This window comes from Mauremys reevesii, linkage group 7 (assembly GCF_016161935.1).
Source record: "Mauremys reevesii isolate NIE-2019 linkage group 7, ASM1616193v1, whole genome shotgun sequence".
NCBI lineage: Eukaryota > Metazoa > Chordata > Testudines > Geoemydidae > Mauremys > Mauremys reevesii.
In genome coordinates this window covers 29,737,531-29,754,423 of record NC_052629.1, presented here as the reverse complement: position 1 = coordinate 29,754,423, position 16,893 = coordinate 29,737,531, and the positions used below count along the sequence as shown (strand labels likewise).

At 45.3% G+C, this 16,893-nt stretch overlaps 1 protein-coding gene across 14 annotated transcripts in view; it reads right to left on the bottom strand.

Moving 5' to 3' along the window:
- The window catches only part of BLNK (B cell linker), a 153,569-nt gene that overhangs the window by 68,190 nt on the left and 68,486 nt on the right, over positions 1–16,893 (bottom strand). For 2 of the 14 annotated variants that reach the window (XM_039482973.1, XM_039482971.1), the window contains one exon: positions 4,923–5,105. The exons of 9 other annotated variants lie outside the window; for them this stretch is intronic. In XM_039482973.1, coding sequence (XP_039338907.1) covers positions 4,923–4,969 — 47 coding nt within the window. In that variant the 5' untranslated portion in view covers positions 4,970–5,105. Of the gene's footprint in view, positions 1–4,922; positions 5,237–5,390; positions 5,581–16,893 lie in introns of those variants that run through there. 3 more of the 14 variants (XM_039482970.1, XM_039482977.1, XM_039482972.1) reach the window with 2 other exon arrangements.

The following is a 16,893-nucleotide window of genomic DNA, read 5'->3' as shown; positions in this document are numbered from 1 at the left end:
ACACTTAGCGCTTCAAAGCGCTGCCGCGGCAGCGCTGCCGCAGCAGCGCTTTGAAGTGTAAGTGTAGCCAAAGCCTAATGTAGCCACCCCAAGATGAAGGGAAAAAGCTCTCCCATTGACTTAACTACTCCAGCCTCTGTGAGAGGTGGGAGCTGTCCCATTAACATAGCACTGTCCACACTGGCGCTTATGTTGGTGTAACTTAAGTTGGTTGGGGGAGGGGTGGTGTATTCATACCCCTGAGCGACATAAATTTTGACGACATAAACTGTAGTGTAGCCATATCCTAATATTCCCAACTGATTTTTTCTCAAAAAAGAAAACTGCTCCCTGTAATAAAGTATCCTGTATAGGATAACATAGTAGGTGCTGATTTACAATAAAATGTCACTTCATTCCCAAATGAGTTCATTTTCTGCTCTGCATGTTCAAGAGGAATAACTTGGTGAAGCAGAAGAGGGAAAGCTACAAAACTAATACTTTACTGAAATACTCTAATCTAAAGGCTTCTAGGTCAGTACAAAACTGGTGAGGACTACAAATACTTTTATACTTAATGGGCCATTAACAGCACTTAAGTGAGCACTCAAGCTCTTAGGTGACCTCCCACTGACTTCAATAAGGTCAGAATTTTATCCAAGGTGTTAAAGTGGGAATCCAATAAGGTTATCTTTTGTATTGCAAAGCAACTGTAAGCCCAACCCCCAGAACAAAGTGAATTACTTTTCATGGTGGTTTCAAATAATACCTGGGAGCAGTGGTTGGAGGTGGTGATTTTAAGTTACATTGCAAGGCAATTGGAGGAGCGAAAAAGGGGGTAAAGATGAAGACCTCATGGGGCTGAGGGTATATCTACACTAGAGTGGCACAGTTATGGCACTGCAGCAGTGCCGCTGTAGTTTATATATTGATGGAAGGTTTTTTTCTGTTGATGTAGGTAATCTACCTCTCTGAGTAACTAGCTTTGCATCTATAGTGGGGGTTAGGTCGACCTAACTACATTGCATAGGGTGCAAAATTTTTCACAACCCTAAGTGATATAACCAGATCGATCTAATTGTTACATTTAAACCTGGCCTAAATGTCAAGGTGCCGTTCGTAAGTTTTGTGCTCGTAATATATTTGCCAAGTTAGAACACAGTCACACAGCAGTTGGAAACAGTTTGTAGGAGCAGAAGTTGCGGAATCACTGTCTCTCTAAAGAACTTGGACCAAAATGCTATTGCTGTGGTTCTGAAAGTTTGGTGCTAACTGCACTTAAGCTTTGCTGCCTATTCTCCGTTTTTATCAGTATATCTGCTTATGGACCAATTTGATTATGCAGCAGCAATACCTTAACTTTTGAAAGCTGAGTCCAGATGCACTACCCACCATATTAGGAGGGCAGCATGCAGACACTTGCACTGATACTGTTCCATGTCCCTCCAGCTGGTCTTTTGTGCCCCACACTTTGGGAAATGCTGCTGTAAAAAATATCGGATCCTTTGTCTATGCCACATAATTCATTCCTCTCCTGACAAAACCTCACTCCCTCTGGAGTCCAAGGTTTCCTGGCAACTCAGACAATGACAATACATGCAGACAGTTTATCAAAGTATAATCCCATGCATGGTACATGATATAATTCCATGCATGCACAATACACTTTATAAAAATAATAAAGGTAGAATTCTACAAGGTGTCTGCATTCAGACCCAAGTGATATTAAACAGATGACAAAGTGAACGACTCTCACAATTGCAAGCACCATGTCCAAGTCTACAACATGCCGGGTGAAGAGACATGTGATGACTCTCCCTTACTTCCCATCTTACCCAGATAAGTGAAGCAGATGAGTGAGCTAAAAATACAGACCCAGAGATGCTGATGCAATTATGTTAACAAAGAGATATATCAGATATAATAAAAAATACACCACAGGAGAGAAGCTGATAAATATCAACATGAGCTTATCAAACCCAGTTCACAAAGTCAAACCTTTCAGACTTGCATTGATAAGCTTGAAGCTTTAGGCACAAACAAATGCTGATACAGCACTAAAGCCACTTTGATTCTTGCAGCTATTGAATGAACTCTTAAGAAAACTGCCTTAGAAAATGGACTATAATTACACAAGTGGTACTTGGTTTCAGTAGAATTTTTTTGTCTCTGCAATCATAGGCCCATGAAGAAAGTTAGACTTCAAATGCAAATATCTCCCCAATGTAACATTCAGTGCAAACACTGGGGCAAATATTTTTTGTAAAGGAGAAACGAAGAGAGAGCCTATTATATAATCAACTGCCTTGCCAACACACCTGGGACAGTACCATGTAGTATGAGCTGGTGACAAAATAGGTAAATGGGTGATTATGTCAAGGGGTGAGGCCAGAGTAGGATGACCAGATGTTCTGATTTTATAGGGACAGTCCTGATATTTGGGGCTTTTTCTTATATAGGCACTTATTAACCCCCATCCCGTCACCGTAGGACAGAGGTAGTCAATAGGTGAACTGCAGGCTAAATCTGGACTGCCAGATGTTTTTGTATGGATCGCAAAATCTTTTTATTTACTTATTATTATCATTATTGTTACTGTGGTGTGAAAAATATTTCTCTGAAGTCTAGACCTTGACCAAGAAATCTGGACCCTGAAAAAAAATAATTGACGACTCCTGGGTGGCAATGACTGCAGCTCCATTATGTTCATCCTTTGTTGTGCTTGTGCATCCCTCTTAAATCTGGGCAGGTTTCTCTTTCTAAGCAGGCCATGCAATTATAGCAACCATTGCTAAAAAATCAGCAAAGCCTGAAGTTTTATTAAAACCATATGGTCAAATATCTGGACCCATATCCAACAAGATACTTTAAGCATGTGCATTTAGAATGGGACTACTCACATGCTTAAAGGTATTGCTGAAGTTCCTTGAGTTAAGGTTTTGGTCAGACATGTACTGGCCATAAGGAGGAGGAGGGGAGAAGAAGCTGCCTTAATACTGTGAGGTATCAGAAGGGAGCAGAGTCTCCTTCCACTATCTGTGCTAAGACATCACTAGAACTAGACATGCTGAAGAGGGAGGAACAGGAGCTGAGCCAGCCTGGCTAAAGCTACAGTAGGGAGGAAATGGGCTTTGAATAGATACATAAATAATTAACTTGCCATCATGCCTAGGTTAGCATGGCAGCTGGCATCTCCTCCTGGTGCTTGAAGGAAATTCTACTTTAATCTTATGTAATGGTGTATGTGGGAACCTCTATGACTATGTCTTTGCTGCAAAAAATTGGTTTTTACATTGAGATAGCTAATTTGCTGTGAAATCCTTATGGGGACACAGCACAGCTAATTTTTAGCTCAGCATAACTAGTTGAGGTCAATGCTTTCCCCCCCACCTGGAAATGGTCTTGTCTAACTACTTGGAAGTAAAAACTGTTGTGCCTTGTGTCCACCAGGATTTTACATTGTGATAGCTATCTTAAGCTGGCTAGCTCCATGTAAAAACATTTCTTTTTTGGCAGTGAAGATGTAGCCTGTGTCCTTCTTTTAGGCTCACCAGCTCTTCCACCAACAGAATGGGGAGCAGGAGCTAGCTAACTGGGCTGTATTCAAACAGCTGGTCTAAAAGCTAAGACTCCATTGTAGTCCATTTAGAAATGTTTCAACATAATGTTTTTTGTCTGAAAATACCAGTTAGTCAAAACCAAAAGTTTTCACAGAAGTGTATGAGTTTCAACAAAAACTTCTCAAGAAAGAGAGACAGCCATCTGCAGGATAGCCAATAGCTGGTTAGGACACTGCCTAATTCAGAGCAGCGATTTAAACCTGGGTCTCCTATCTCCAAGGTGAGATTCCTAACCACCAGGCTATTGGTGGATGAGTCTCGCTTAATGCCTCTTCTTGGAACTGTTCCCCTTTGTTTCAATAAGTAAATATTCATTGGGTCAGAGAGAGACTAACTCTAATTTGGTGCTAGTGCACTCCCCTGGGATGTTGGAGACATAGGTACTTAAACCTGACTCCCCCACATGAGTAAAAGATGAGTGCCCTAGCAACCATCAGGCTATTGGCTATTCTGGGGTCTCTTATTTTCTCTTCCCCAGAATAGGAAAATGTTTTGAAATTTAAAAAATGTTCATAGGATGGGAAAACTATTTCCTGCCTGTCTCTAGACACCATTTCCAGTGTACAAATCCAGTCACCCTAAAAATACTACCTTGTAACAGTCTAGTGCACTTAAAAGTGTGCTATTTTCAGAGTGTTTTATGCTTCCTGTTTATCTACATGACACTGTCCCATTTGAAGATTTGGAGATCCCAAAGAAGTTAAACCCGGGAGTCCTCTTAATACAAAATCTACTGTGCATAAACAAACTCCTGATCAAATGTTACTAATGTGCTTAAGGCTCATGGTGAATTAATGATTTTTTAAATAAAACCTTTAAAACAAAAATATATCAAGCAGTTTGCTTTTTCACAGAGAATAAAAGTAGCATGGACAAGAGTCTCCTGTGCAAACAGTTGAGTTGTATCAGAGTGTTAGTCACATTGTTTTCTGTTTATTTTATTGACTCTTTTTGCAGCTATGTATACAGATAATGATCCTCTTTTATACTCAATATTCTGTTTAACTTCTTGTGCCCGCAGAATGCTGAAATAGATTTTAATTTTACTGAGGAAGAAAATGCTCATGTATTATATCTAAACTTCCCTTCATACACTACACTTGATCGGTTGTACTCGTTTTCAGTTAGCATTTTAGCCCCAGCGATGGCAGGTGCATTCGACACAACAGGTACTTTTGGAATTGCATAGTCCTTGTACTAACAGAGTCTGTAACAGCGTGCATTTCCCATTTCCAAACCCAGTCTGTCCTCTGACTTGGCACAGCACTAAAGGAACACAGAAAGTCATAACAAACGAAATGTAAAAGGGAAAAAAAATCGTACCTTAGCTTCTGACCAGCTGGCTCAGTGATCTTATTTAACTTGTCCATGTTCCGTGTTGATAGTATCAGGTAAACTAGTGACCATTTAATGAGAACATGTGCTGTTTCCTATGACCGTAAAAAGGAATGCTATACGGAGCAGTTGACCTGAGACAGAATCCCACGGGTTGTCTCTGCCTGGTTTCTACGTTGTGAGAAGGAGAATACTCATTTATTACGAGACCTCAAAACTTGCCCGAGCACATATTTGAGTTTCATGTTTCTAGTTCATCATGTGACACACACAGCCAGCCAGGCGGCTTGGTTTGACTCCTGAATGCTATGCAAACTTGATGGCCGACACCTATGGGGCGTGAAAATTCCCCTGAAATCGAATGTGTCTCAAGTCCCTCTCTATTACTTCCTCTTTGTGTCTTACATGCAGCTGGTGTTTTAATCAGATAGCATGACTGGAAAATATAACACTTACACCACAGACGCCTGCTCTCTGGCTACTTCCTGGTAGCAGAAAAGTGCAGGAGAGCTATCGGAAGGAATGATCCCGTTCAGTGTCCTGAGAAATTATCCATGTGCCGCTGCTTCGGTTTGGCATCACTGTAGCTTCTTTTAATGACTCTACTCCAAACAGCCATAGAGAGATGTCTGAAACTATTTCCCCCCTTTCAGGAGAAGGTGGTGATGTTTCCAGAGTAGCCTGCAGCTGCCAACTGTTAAATTGGTGTTTCACAACTCCATTCCATTCGAAAACAATGCTGAGTGTCAACATCGCCACAGACAAACAATGGAATTCAGAGTTGGGGGCTGCCCTGTGAAGACCGAGTGCAGCAACATGGTTGTTAAAAGCTCAGAGAAGTGGGGAGGATCTTACTAGGGGGTATAATGGGAAGGAAAGTGTTGTCTACCTTGGATGACTCCCAGATGACTGGAGGACTAGAGGCAAGAGACTGGAAATTAAACAGTTACCTTTGGGAAAGGGAATTTTAGGGTATGTCTACATTACAAGTGCTAACAGTGGCACAGCTGTGGTGCTGCAGTGGAGACACTTGCTACAGACAAAGGGGTTATTCCATTACTGTAGTAAATCCACCCCCTTGGCAAGTGGTAGCAAGTCAATGGAAGAATTCTTCCATTAACCCAGCAGCATCTACATCAGGGTCTCAAACTCAAATGACCATGAGGGCGGCATGAGGACTAGTAAGTACATTGGCCCAAGGGCCGCATTACTGACACCTCCCCCCGCCCTGCTGCCCTTGGCCCTGCCCCCACTCCACCCCATCCTGCCTCTTCCCACCCCTTCCCTGTCCCCATTCCCACCCCTTCCCTGCCCCCATTCCAACCCCTTCCCTGAAATCCCCACCCCAACTCTGCCCCCTCTCTGCCCCCAGGGGGCGCAGGAGGGGTGTGGGGTGTGGCGGGGTTCAGGGTAGGGAGTTGGGGTGTGGGGTGCAGGAGGGGTGCGGCAGGGGGTCAGGGCAGGGGATCAGGGTGCTGGAGGGGTGCCGCAGGGGGCTAAGGGGAGTGGGTTGAGGTGTGGGCAGGGGCGGCTCTACGTTTTTGGCCGCCCCAAGCAGTCATGCGCGGGAGGCGCCCCGGAGCCGCGGGAGCAGCGGACCTCCCGTGGGCATGACAGCGGAGGGTCCGCTGGTCCCGCGTGGCTCTGCTGGGCCTTCCACGGCTGCGGACGATTCGCGGGTCCGGCGACTCCGCTTGAGCTGCCGCAGTCATGCCTGCGGGAGGTCCAGCCGAGCCGCGGGACGAGCGCCCCCTCCGCAGTCATGCCTGCGGCAGGTCCAGTCGTCCCGGGGCTCCGGTGGACCTCCCGCAGGCATGACTGCAGCAGGACCGCCGGCCCAGCCTGCCGCCCCCCCCGGCCGCAGGGGACGCCCCCTAGATTTTGCCGCCCTAGGCACCAGCTTGTTTTGCTGGTGCCTAAAGCCGCCCCTGGGTGTGGGGTGCAGGAAGGGTGAGGGGTGCGGCAGGGGGTCAGGGCAGGGGATCGGGGTGCAGGAGGGGTGCAGCAGGGGGCTCAGGGCAGTGGGCTGGGGTGCAGGAGAGGTGTGGGGTGCGGCTGGGGTTTACGGGCTGGGGGTTGGGGTGCAGGTGGGATGCGGGGTGCAGAGTATGGCGGGGGTGGGGTGCGACAGGGGGCTCAGGGCAATGGGTTGGGGTGCAAGAGGGGTGTGGCAGGGGGTCGGGGTGCAGGGTGCGGCAAGGGGCTCAGGGCAGGGGGTTTGACTGCAGGAGGGGGTCAGGGGGTGGGCTCTGGCCTGGAGCACACCAGGGGCAGGGCGGGCAGGCAGGCAGGGAAGCAGCTGGAACACGGGGGAGCAGGGGCATGGGGGGGGGGTGGTTGTTGCTGTTGCTTCAGGCATTGCCCCCAGCATCTCCCATTGGCCGGGAACCACAGCCAGTGGGAGCCGCTGGGGGCGGTGCCTGAAGCAACAGCAACTAGGGTGACCAGATGTCCCAATTTTATAGAGACAGACCGGATTTTGGGTCTTTTTCTTACATAGGCTCCTATTACCCCCCACTCCCTGTCCTGGTTTTTCACATTTGCTGTCTGGTCACCCTAACAGCAACACACACACCCCTGTGCCTGTCCTCCCCCAGGTTCCGTCCACTTCCTGGAGCGGCGTGGGGGCAGGGCAGGCAGGCAGGGAGCCTGCCCTGCCCCCAGGGCACATCAGGCCGGAGCCACTCTAGGTAAATGCTGGGGGAGGGTGGGGGCTGCGAGGAGCTTGTGGGCCGAAGAAAATAACCTCCTGGGCTGCATGTGGCTCGCAGGCTGTGTGTTTGAGACCCCTGGTCTACATCAAGGGTTTGGTCAGTTTAACTACATCTCTCAGGGGTAGGGTGGCCATATGTCCCATTTTGGCCAGGACAGTCCCATTTTTAAGCCCTATTCTGGACATAGGATGACCAGATGTCCCAATTTTATAGGGACATTAATGATATTTGGGGCTTTTTCTTATATAGGCTCCTATTACCCCCCAGCCCCTCTCCCAATTTTTTTTACACTTGCTGTCTGGTCACCCTACCCGGACATCCCAACCATTTTTTGTGACAGAACTGGGATTTGTTCCGTTTTCCCTTGCCAACTGATGATCAGCTGGCAAAACCAAACAGGACAAATGCCCAGTTTTGCCAAAAAAAAGTGAGGCATGCCCCCCAGTGGGGTGCAGGGGAACTTTCAAGGGGGTGAGCCGCAATGCCAGGCTTCTCAGGGAGAGTGGGGTGGGCTGGGACAAGTGGCTTGAGCCAGTGTCATGTGGGCTTGGGCAAGCAGCTCAGGCCAGCCCCATTCGGGGGGCTGGGAGGGGAGATGCTTGGCACTGCCAGCTTTGTGCAAAGGGGGGCTTGGGCAAGCAGCAATACCAGCCCTACATGAGGTGGGGGGTGGGGAGACTGGGGCTAGCCCTGTGCGCTGTCCCATTTTCACTTAGGTGGACTTAAGTTTTAGGTGCAGACCTGAGTCAAACTGTTTAAAACACCATTTCAGTACCTAATGAGTGTTTGGGGGAAGAGGTGACCTGGCGTGGGAGAAGTTGTGACTATTTAACTAGAGGTGGGGTGTTGCAATGATTTAATTAAACTGAGGAAACTCTGATTTAGCACTCTTAAACCAGATGGGGCAGGATAAACCTCTGAAAACCAGAGTTAGCCTGTTTCAGGCTTGAGCTATACTGAAAAATTATATTGGCATAGCTACATAGGTAAGGGCTGTGAAAAAAACACCCCCTTGATCGACATAGCTATGCTGACAAAAACTGGTGCAGATGCAGCTATGTTGAGGCGGTTTTCCTACACTGACAGAAAAATTCCTTCCGTCGGTGTAGGCTGTTTCTACACTATAGGGCTATGCTGACAGAGCTGGGCCACTATGATCTCCTAGGGTAGATATACCTGTAGTGGTTATACACAAAGTTGCACTGGATTAATTGAATTGATGCAACATCACACCTTTAATTAAATCAGTACTACTTTTGTAGACTATCCTATTGCCTTTTTAATTATTTTTATTATTTGTATGACCACAGCGCATAGGTTGGAGCTCTAGTCATGCACGGGGACTCCATTGTGCTATGTGCTGTACAAACACAGAACAAAGAGACCATCTCTGCCCCAAAGAGCTTATATTTTGTATTAAAGATCCAGCCTCCCCATCCCTTCTATGGAGGTGGGAGAGCTCTTAATGAACATCTCTGAGGATGCTCAGCTTTCATCCTCCCAAAAGCTTCTCCAACAAAACCAGGGAAGGCTCAACTTGATATTCCTGATATTTCTAGGTAAACAACAAACAAACAAAACCTCTTGCTTCTTTATGATGCATAAACAGGGTTACTCCAATGCTAGACCCAGGCTGGTCTATCCTAGTGTGGCTTTGATATGTCTGTGAGAGTGTGACTCTTTGCATAGCTTTGGACACAATAATTAGTTTCCCTATTTATATGATTCATAGATTCCAAGCCAAGAAGGGATTATTTAGTCTGATCTCCTGAGTAGAACAGGCCATAGAACTTCCCCAAAATAATTGCTAGAGCAAATCTTTTACAAAAACATTCAGTTTTGAGTTAAAAATTGTTAGTGATGGAGAATCCACCATGACACTTGGTAAATTGTTCCAATCGTTAATTATTCTCAATGTTAAAAGCTTATGCCTTATTTCCAGTCTGAATTTGTCTGGCTTCAGCTTCCATGCATTATACCCATTGTGACAGACCCAGGCCAGTGGGGTACAGGAGTCTGGTCGAGGGCAAATATACTGGTCACTGGATGAGTAGTTTTCTGTTCCCTGAGTGACCAGAGCAGGGGCTGCACTAGAGTAATCAGGAACCTGCTAGAACCAATTAAGGCAGACAGGCTGATTAGAACACCTGCAGCCAATCAACTAATAAAAGAACAGGGACAGGAGTGAGGTCAAAGGGTCATAAGGAGGGAGCCTGATGGGGACACCGAGCAGAGAACCCCGGACAGCGCCCACACTGCCTCGAGGCGCGGGAGGGAGCCAGCGGACGCCCCCAGAGAACTCGCCCGAGACGTGACGAGGGAGGGACAGGGACCCAGCCCCCCCACAGTCGGTCGTCTCTCACTCCCTCCAGCCAATCAAGGCAGTGTAATCAGGGCACCTGGGTTTAAAAAGGAGCTCACTCCAGTCAGGGAGACGGGAGCCAGAGGAGAGGAAGTGTGTGAGAGGAGCTGAGAGTGAGAGGGTGTGCTACTGGAGGACTAAGGAGTACAAGCGTTATCAGACACCAGGAGGAAGATCCTGCGGTGAGGATAAAGAAGGTGTTTGGAGGAGGGCATGGGGAAGTAGCCCAGGGAGGTGTAGCTGTCGTGCAGCTGTTACAGGAGGCACTATAGACAGCTGCGATCCACAGGGCCCTGGGCTGGAACCCGGAGTAGAGGGCAGGCCTGGGTTCCCCCCCAAACCTCCCAACTCCTGATCAGACACAGGAGGAGTTGACCCAGACTGTGGGGAAGATCACGAAGGTGTGCAAATCTGCCAATAAGCGCAGGACCCACCAAAGTAGAGGAGGAACTTTGTCACACCATCTCATAGAATTGGAAGGGACTCTGAAAAGTCATTGAGTCCAGCCCCCTGCCTTCACTAGCAGGACCAAGTACTATGTTAATAGTACAGGACCAAGTACATGTTAATTTTATGTCATTCTGGATCTTTAATCAAAATGTCATCCATTACCAAGTCAAACACCATACAGAGGTCTAAGTATATTATATCTACACTATTATTTACCAAACTTGTAATTTCATAAAAAAATCAAGTTAGGATCTATCTTCCATAAACCCATTTGATTTGTATTAATTACATTACCCTCCTTTAATTCTTTATTAATCGAGTCCTGTATCAGCCACTCCATTATCTTGCCTGGAATTGATTTCAGGCTGACAGGCCTATAATTACCCAGGTCATACTTTTTACCTCTTTTAAAAATTGGCATAACATTAGTGTTCTGGAACTTCCCCAGTGTTTCTAGACTTATTGAATATCAACATTAATGGTCCAGCGAGCTCCTTGGCCAGCTCTTTTAAAACTCTTGGATGCAAGTTATCTGGACCTGCTTTAAAATGTCTAACTCTAGTATCTTCTGTTTACCATCCTCTACAGCAGGGTTCTAAAACTGGGGGTCGGGACCCCCTCAGGGGGTTGTGAGGTTATTACATGGGGGGGTGTCACGAGCTGTCAACCTCCACCCCAAATCCCGCTTTGCCTCCAGCATTTATAATGGTGTTCAATATATTAAAAAGTGTTTTTAATTTATAAGGGGGGGCGGGTTTGCCCTCAGAGGCTTGCTATGTGAAAGGAGTCACCAGTAAAAGGGTTTGAAACACACTGCTCTAGAGAACACTAGTGATTGGAAAGCGTGTTATCACCACATGATGAAATTGCATCATCTGCTGTTTTCCCCAAATACAGAACAGAAATATTTATTGAACAATTCTGCCTTCTTTCATTATTATTGATAATTATACTATTTACATCAAGTAATGGACCAAAACCATTGTCAGGATTCTTTATGTTTAAGAACCTCCTTCTTATTGTCTTTCATTCTGCTGGCCACATATATCTCCTTGTGTCCCTTATTGATTTTTTTATACTTCCTAACTTCTGATTTATATTCATTACTATTAATTTTCCCTTTCTTCCATTTGTTATATATTATTTTTTACTTTTTTATAGCCGCCTTCTCTTCTCCTCTAAACCAGGTCAGTTTTTTTTAACCAGCATTGCCTTTGTCCTCATTTATGGGATTTTGGGTTTTTTAGGTGTTCTTAAATGATTTCTCAATTATCATGAACATTTTTGTGATTAAATCTTCCTCTCAATTGATTTGGCTCATAGTTATTTTCCTTGGATAAATTTCAGATGCTGATTAGCACAGGGCCGCCCAGAGGATTCCGGGGGCCCGGGGTCTTCGGTGGCGGGGGGCCCTTCCGTTCCGGGACCCGCCGCCGAAGTGCCCTGAAGACCCGCGGCGGGGCTCCCCCTGCCGCCGAATTACCGCCGAAGCGGGACCCGCCGCTGAAGTGCAGCCCGGTCTTCGGCGGTAATTCTGCGGTGGGGGGGGGCCCCCACCACGGGTCTGCGGGGCACTTCGGCGGTGGGTCCCAGAACGGAAGGGCCCCCCGCCGCCGAATTACTGCCGAAGACCGAGCTGAACTTCGGCGGCGGGTCCCGCTCCGTCTTTGGCGGTAATTCGCCAGCGGGGGGTGTCCTTCCGCCCGGGAGCAGAAGGACCCCCTGCTGGTGAAGACCGGGAGCAGAAGAAGCTCCTGTGCCCGGCCTCGCAAGAGTTTTCCGGGCCCCCAGAGAGAGTGAAGGACCCTGCTCCAGGGGCCCCGAAAAACTCTGTTGGGGGCCCCTGTGGGGCTCGGGGCCTGGGGCAAATTGCCCCTCTTGCCCCCCCTCTGGGCGGCCCTGGATTAGCATCAGGCACAAGAGGATGGATTAAGATTTAAGAATTTCCTTGATTCTACATTTGTATCTGACTGTCTACACTGGATGTGTATTTTATTTCCTTTGTTTTCCACTGAAGTTAATAATAAACAAGGTTTGTTACTCAGTAATAAATTTTGCAGCTTTGTCAATACATTGTATAATAAAACTCCCTAAATTAACTGGTTTTGTATGTTAGGACCTTCACTACAGTTTCATGAGTAGCTCTGCAATGATACAAAATACTATAAATTATTGTTGTAACCCAGATAATTATAAACAAATGAGTATTGCTAACTCTCATGAGTCTCACAGTATTTGGTGTTTTTTCTTAAAGCCCTGGCTCCTGGAGTAATATAAGGTGAGAGTCTCAGTTTTCATTGGAAAATGTGAACCAAGCATACCCTAAAAGTTTAGAAACTAGAAGATAAATAAAAAGAACTCCCAAAGGTATTACATTGAAAAATCTCATATTTTTTAAGCCAGTATTGTGATTTCTGAATGCTTGGGGTTGACAGTATTGCCACAGAGAATACCCAGGAATCATGCACTGCTCTGTTTCAGGAAGAAACTAATTTACACATTGCATTAATGCTCTGATTTACACTCTAGTGTTACTTTACAACTTCAATATAGTTTTAACTAAGAATCTTGATTAGGAATAGATTAGAATATGATTCAGGTTTCAATTATATTCATATTTGGAACCTGGCATTCTCTTTCTTCACCATGCTAGAAACCCCCCTTTTAAAATTGATTTCAGTTAGTGCCGTTTTATCCCCAACATGAACAGAGCATATTGTGGCTAAAATGGTTTTCAGAAATATTCAAGAATCAATTTCTGCCTACTTGTGAAAATGATTTTCACAAAAAGTGTTAGCCACACTATGCCCTGCCCACACTAAAGGTGTAACTGTGCTACCAGAGAGTTTTAAAATTGATTTCATGCACAATCTGTTTTATGGTGTATTTTGCTTATTAGTGAACTTCCCTACTTCTGTGCCAAAACAGAAGATGATGAAGATTTTACTTGTAAGGGATGCTTCATGATTTTTTTGCTTGGCAAGTAATTTTTGTTTGGCTTCTTCTCTAGGAAACACTGACTGGAGCACAACAAAGCTCTTCCAGCCAACACCCAAAAGGATTGTATATAGGTCACATGACTCAGTCTGAGTCTATTAGTATGTTTCCTGAGAGACATCACTATTTCCTGCAGTGCAGCTTAGACTTTTACTGCGCTGTAGCAGTGTCCACATGGCAAGTTAGTATGCAGCAAGCTGGTGCACTGTATATTCACACCCTGGCTTCCCGCACACTAAGTCACCATGTATACAAACCCTAAATGGCATGTTTTAAACTGGAAAACACTAACTTCTAGCACAGAAAGAAGTATAAGTTAGAAGTATAGTGACTTCTCAATCACCAGCCCTAGAGAAGATAGGCCTTTTTCATTTACATCATATTTTTCTGTGCCAAATAAATTAAATGAATGCTTTGTGTGTTCTTTTTCACACAATGCATCTCATCGCTGTGGGTCAAATTGCTCTATGCCACAGTACTGCAATCCTATGTTAACTTTGGAAGAAACTTGGAAACTGGCATTAGTTGTCATAAAAGCCTAAATTGGTTATGACTTTGCATGGTGAATATCTCACTCAAAGTGTGGTAAGTAGCAGGCAAATAGCAAGACTAGGAGAAGGTGGATCTATTTTTAGTATCTAAAATAAAATCTGATAGGAATTGGGGTACATCTCTAGCTTCAATACAGAAAGAACAAGAGTTCTGTATTTAGGCAGTATCATTACAACACTATGCAGTTTGAGTTTCTCGTACTGGAACAAACTCATTTTAACACCTGCACAGGCAATGTGTTTTATTTCCCCTGAGAACAAAACCCACTGTCTACAGTTATACTTCTGCTTTTTAGTTTTACTATCATCAGTTCTTCACAATAAAAAAAGAAATTTTGACTAAAATGTTGCTGTATGATCAAATGCTGAATTTTAAATGTTTGGGGCCACATGGAACCACTCCTCCCAGAGGAGACTTCAGGCATGATTGTGCCAACGAGAGGCACCCACCTGCCTGGAGTACAGTTGAGAAGAGTGTCTGAGTGCTGCTCCTCTCTCTGCACCAAGGCAGCATCGCTTGGGCCCTGCCTCCTTCATGCCCCCCTTCTAAATAGTTAGTACACCGTGAGAGACTTGGCCAAGTGCAGGGAGAGTGATTGTGAGTGACCCTAGGGCAGAATATAGAGAGTGGGGTATGGATGAGGAAGGCTCCTTAGAATCTTCCTTCTCTTGAGTGCCCACCCAAGAGCCAGTCACAGTTCAGCCCTAAACCTTTTCATTATTTGAACAGTGCTGCGATGGCCAGAAAAAGGAGTCAAACAACGACATTAGTTCTGCAGGTTTCAGAAAGGAAGGGGTGTCCTAAGATATGAAATATTTTGCATGGTACGAATGTTGTTTACATACATAATGGGCCAGATACTGCTCTCTCTTCTTTATGAGTCAAGCAGGGCAAAGCAGGTGGAAAGCCAGTGACTCCTATGCTCCCTTCTCTTTGCCCTAGTCTCTGGTCTCATCTGCATGGAGACTTAGGATATGTCTATACTGGAGCTAGAGGTGTAATTTACAGCTTGAGTCAATATATCTGCACTAGCTCTGATTGAGCTAGTGTGCTAAAAATAGAAGTATAGCTGTGGCAGCACAAGCAATGGGGAAGGGGCTAGTTGTCCAAAGTATGATCCTATCTGAGACTGTAAGTATGATCTTGGGCAGCTGGCTCATCCTGTGCTCGTGCCACTGTGCCTACACTTTTTTATTTTTAGCACATTAGCTCAGTCAGAGCTAGCATGAGTATGTCTCCTTAAGCTGGAAATTAAACCTTCCAGCCCCAGTGTAGATACACCTTTTGTGCACAGAAAGCTAGGGTGCAAATCTACGGAGTAGTAGCCTACTGCACACTACCTGGCCATGTGGACCCTGCTACCATGCTACCAGTACGAGAAACTCAAACAGCAGTACGTCAAAGTGCACTACAGACTTTTTGTGCGTGGTAGCATGGCCCACTCAGTGACTTAGTTACAGCAGGCTAGTACACTGTAGATTTACACCCTGGCTTGCCGTGCTCTATGTCTCTGTGTGGACAAGCCCTCTGGTATGGCCAAGGAAAGCATGTGTGGCTGGAATGTTGCTTTGTCCTGGTAGATGCCCTGATAATCCCCAGCTGCTGCAATGGCCCCTGGAGGCCACTGGCAGTCTAGGCAAAGTAGAACATCCCAGACCATTTCGGTGTTTAGGAATAGGCAGTTACTAGTCTGAAGCCTGTCTCATTTCCTATCTTTTGCTTTCTCATCCTGCTCCTTTCATAGAATATCAGGGTTGGAAGGGACCTCAGGAGGTCATCTAGTCCAACCCCCTGCTCAAAGCAGGTCCAATTCCCAACTAAATCATCCCAGCCTGGGCTTTGTCACCACCTCCCTAGGTAACCCATTCCAGTGCTTCACCACCCTCCTAGTGAAAAAGTTTTTCCCAATATCCAACCTAAACCTCCTTCACTGCAACTTGAGACCATTCCTGCTCCTCAGTTACATGAAGTGGCCTAACCATGTCATTTAGTAGCAGCATTAGGGAGTGGCAAGGAAAGACACAGCAAGGCTTCTTTGGTGGAAAGGGTGATGGCTGTGAAACAGCCATGTGGGTGTGTTAGGAGAGGAGGGGTCTATGTTAGTGTACCAAAGCAATAGACAAAGTAAAAACCATAGGTAATGATATAAGTGAAGATGCTTCATCAACATGGCTATGACTTAGATACGATGCAAGATAATTAGCCTACCATAAGACACTCATCTCTGGAGAACAACAGCTTAGAATGATAACTATGGCCATGACATTTGTCTGTTATCTGAGATTGCAGATGTTGTGAATTTTGCAGATATATGTTTACACAATTGGTAACTTTGAGTTAAAACTACAAAACCATAGCTATTTAATAGAAGTACATCGCTATATTAGAGTTGGTTATTATTTTTTATGTTTCCTCCTGTGCAGCATTTATTGTTGAAGTACAGCATTTGAAACTGTTGTTTGGTATGTTTGAGGACATAAAAGTGTGCAACTTTATACTCTAGGGGGACAGTAGGAAAAGAACAAATTTACATGTAATAGTAAAGACTTTTTTTAAAATAGCAGTTTGTTCCCCTGCCTCGTTGATTTAAAATAAAAAGGCAGCCCAGCGTGGGTAGGGGTGGGGTTGAGGAAGTAGCAGTTTATGAACGTCTATATTTTAAAGGAACACTGTCCAGATTTGACAGGTTCCCAAATATTTTTAAACTGGAAAATTTGAGAGTAAATGTTATTATTTATTGACTGAATATTTCCATTATATTGCCATAGCATCTAGGAGCCTCACTGGACCTGGACTCCATTATCCTAAACACCAAGAAAAACAATGGAGCAAAGAGTTTTGCCCAAAGAGTTTAGAGTCTAAGTAAGTAGTACAGCTAAGGAGA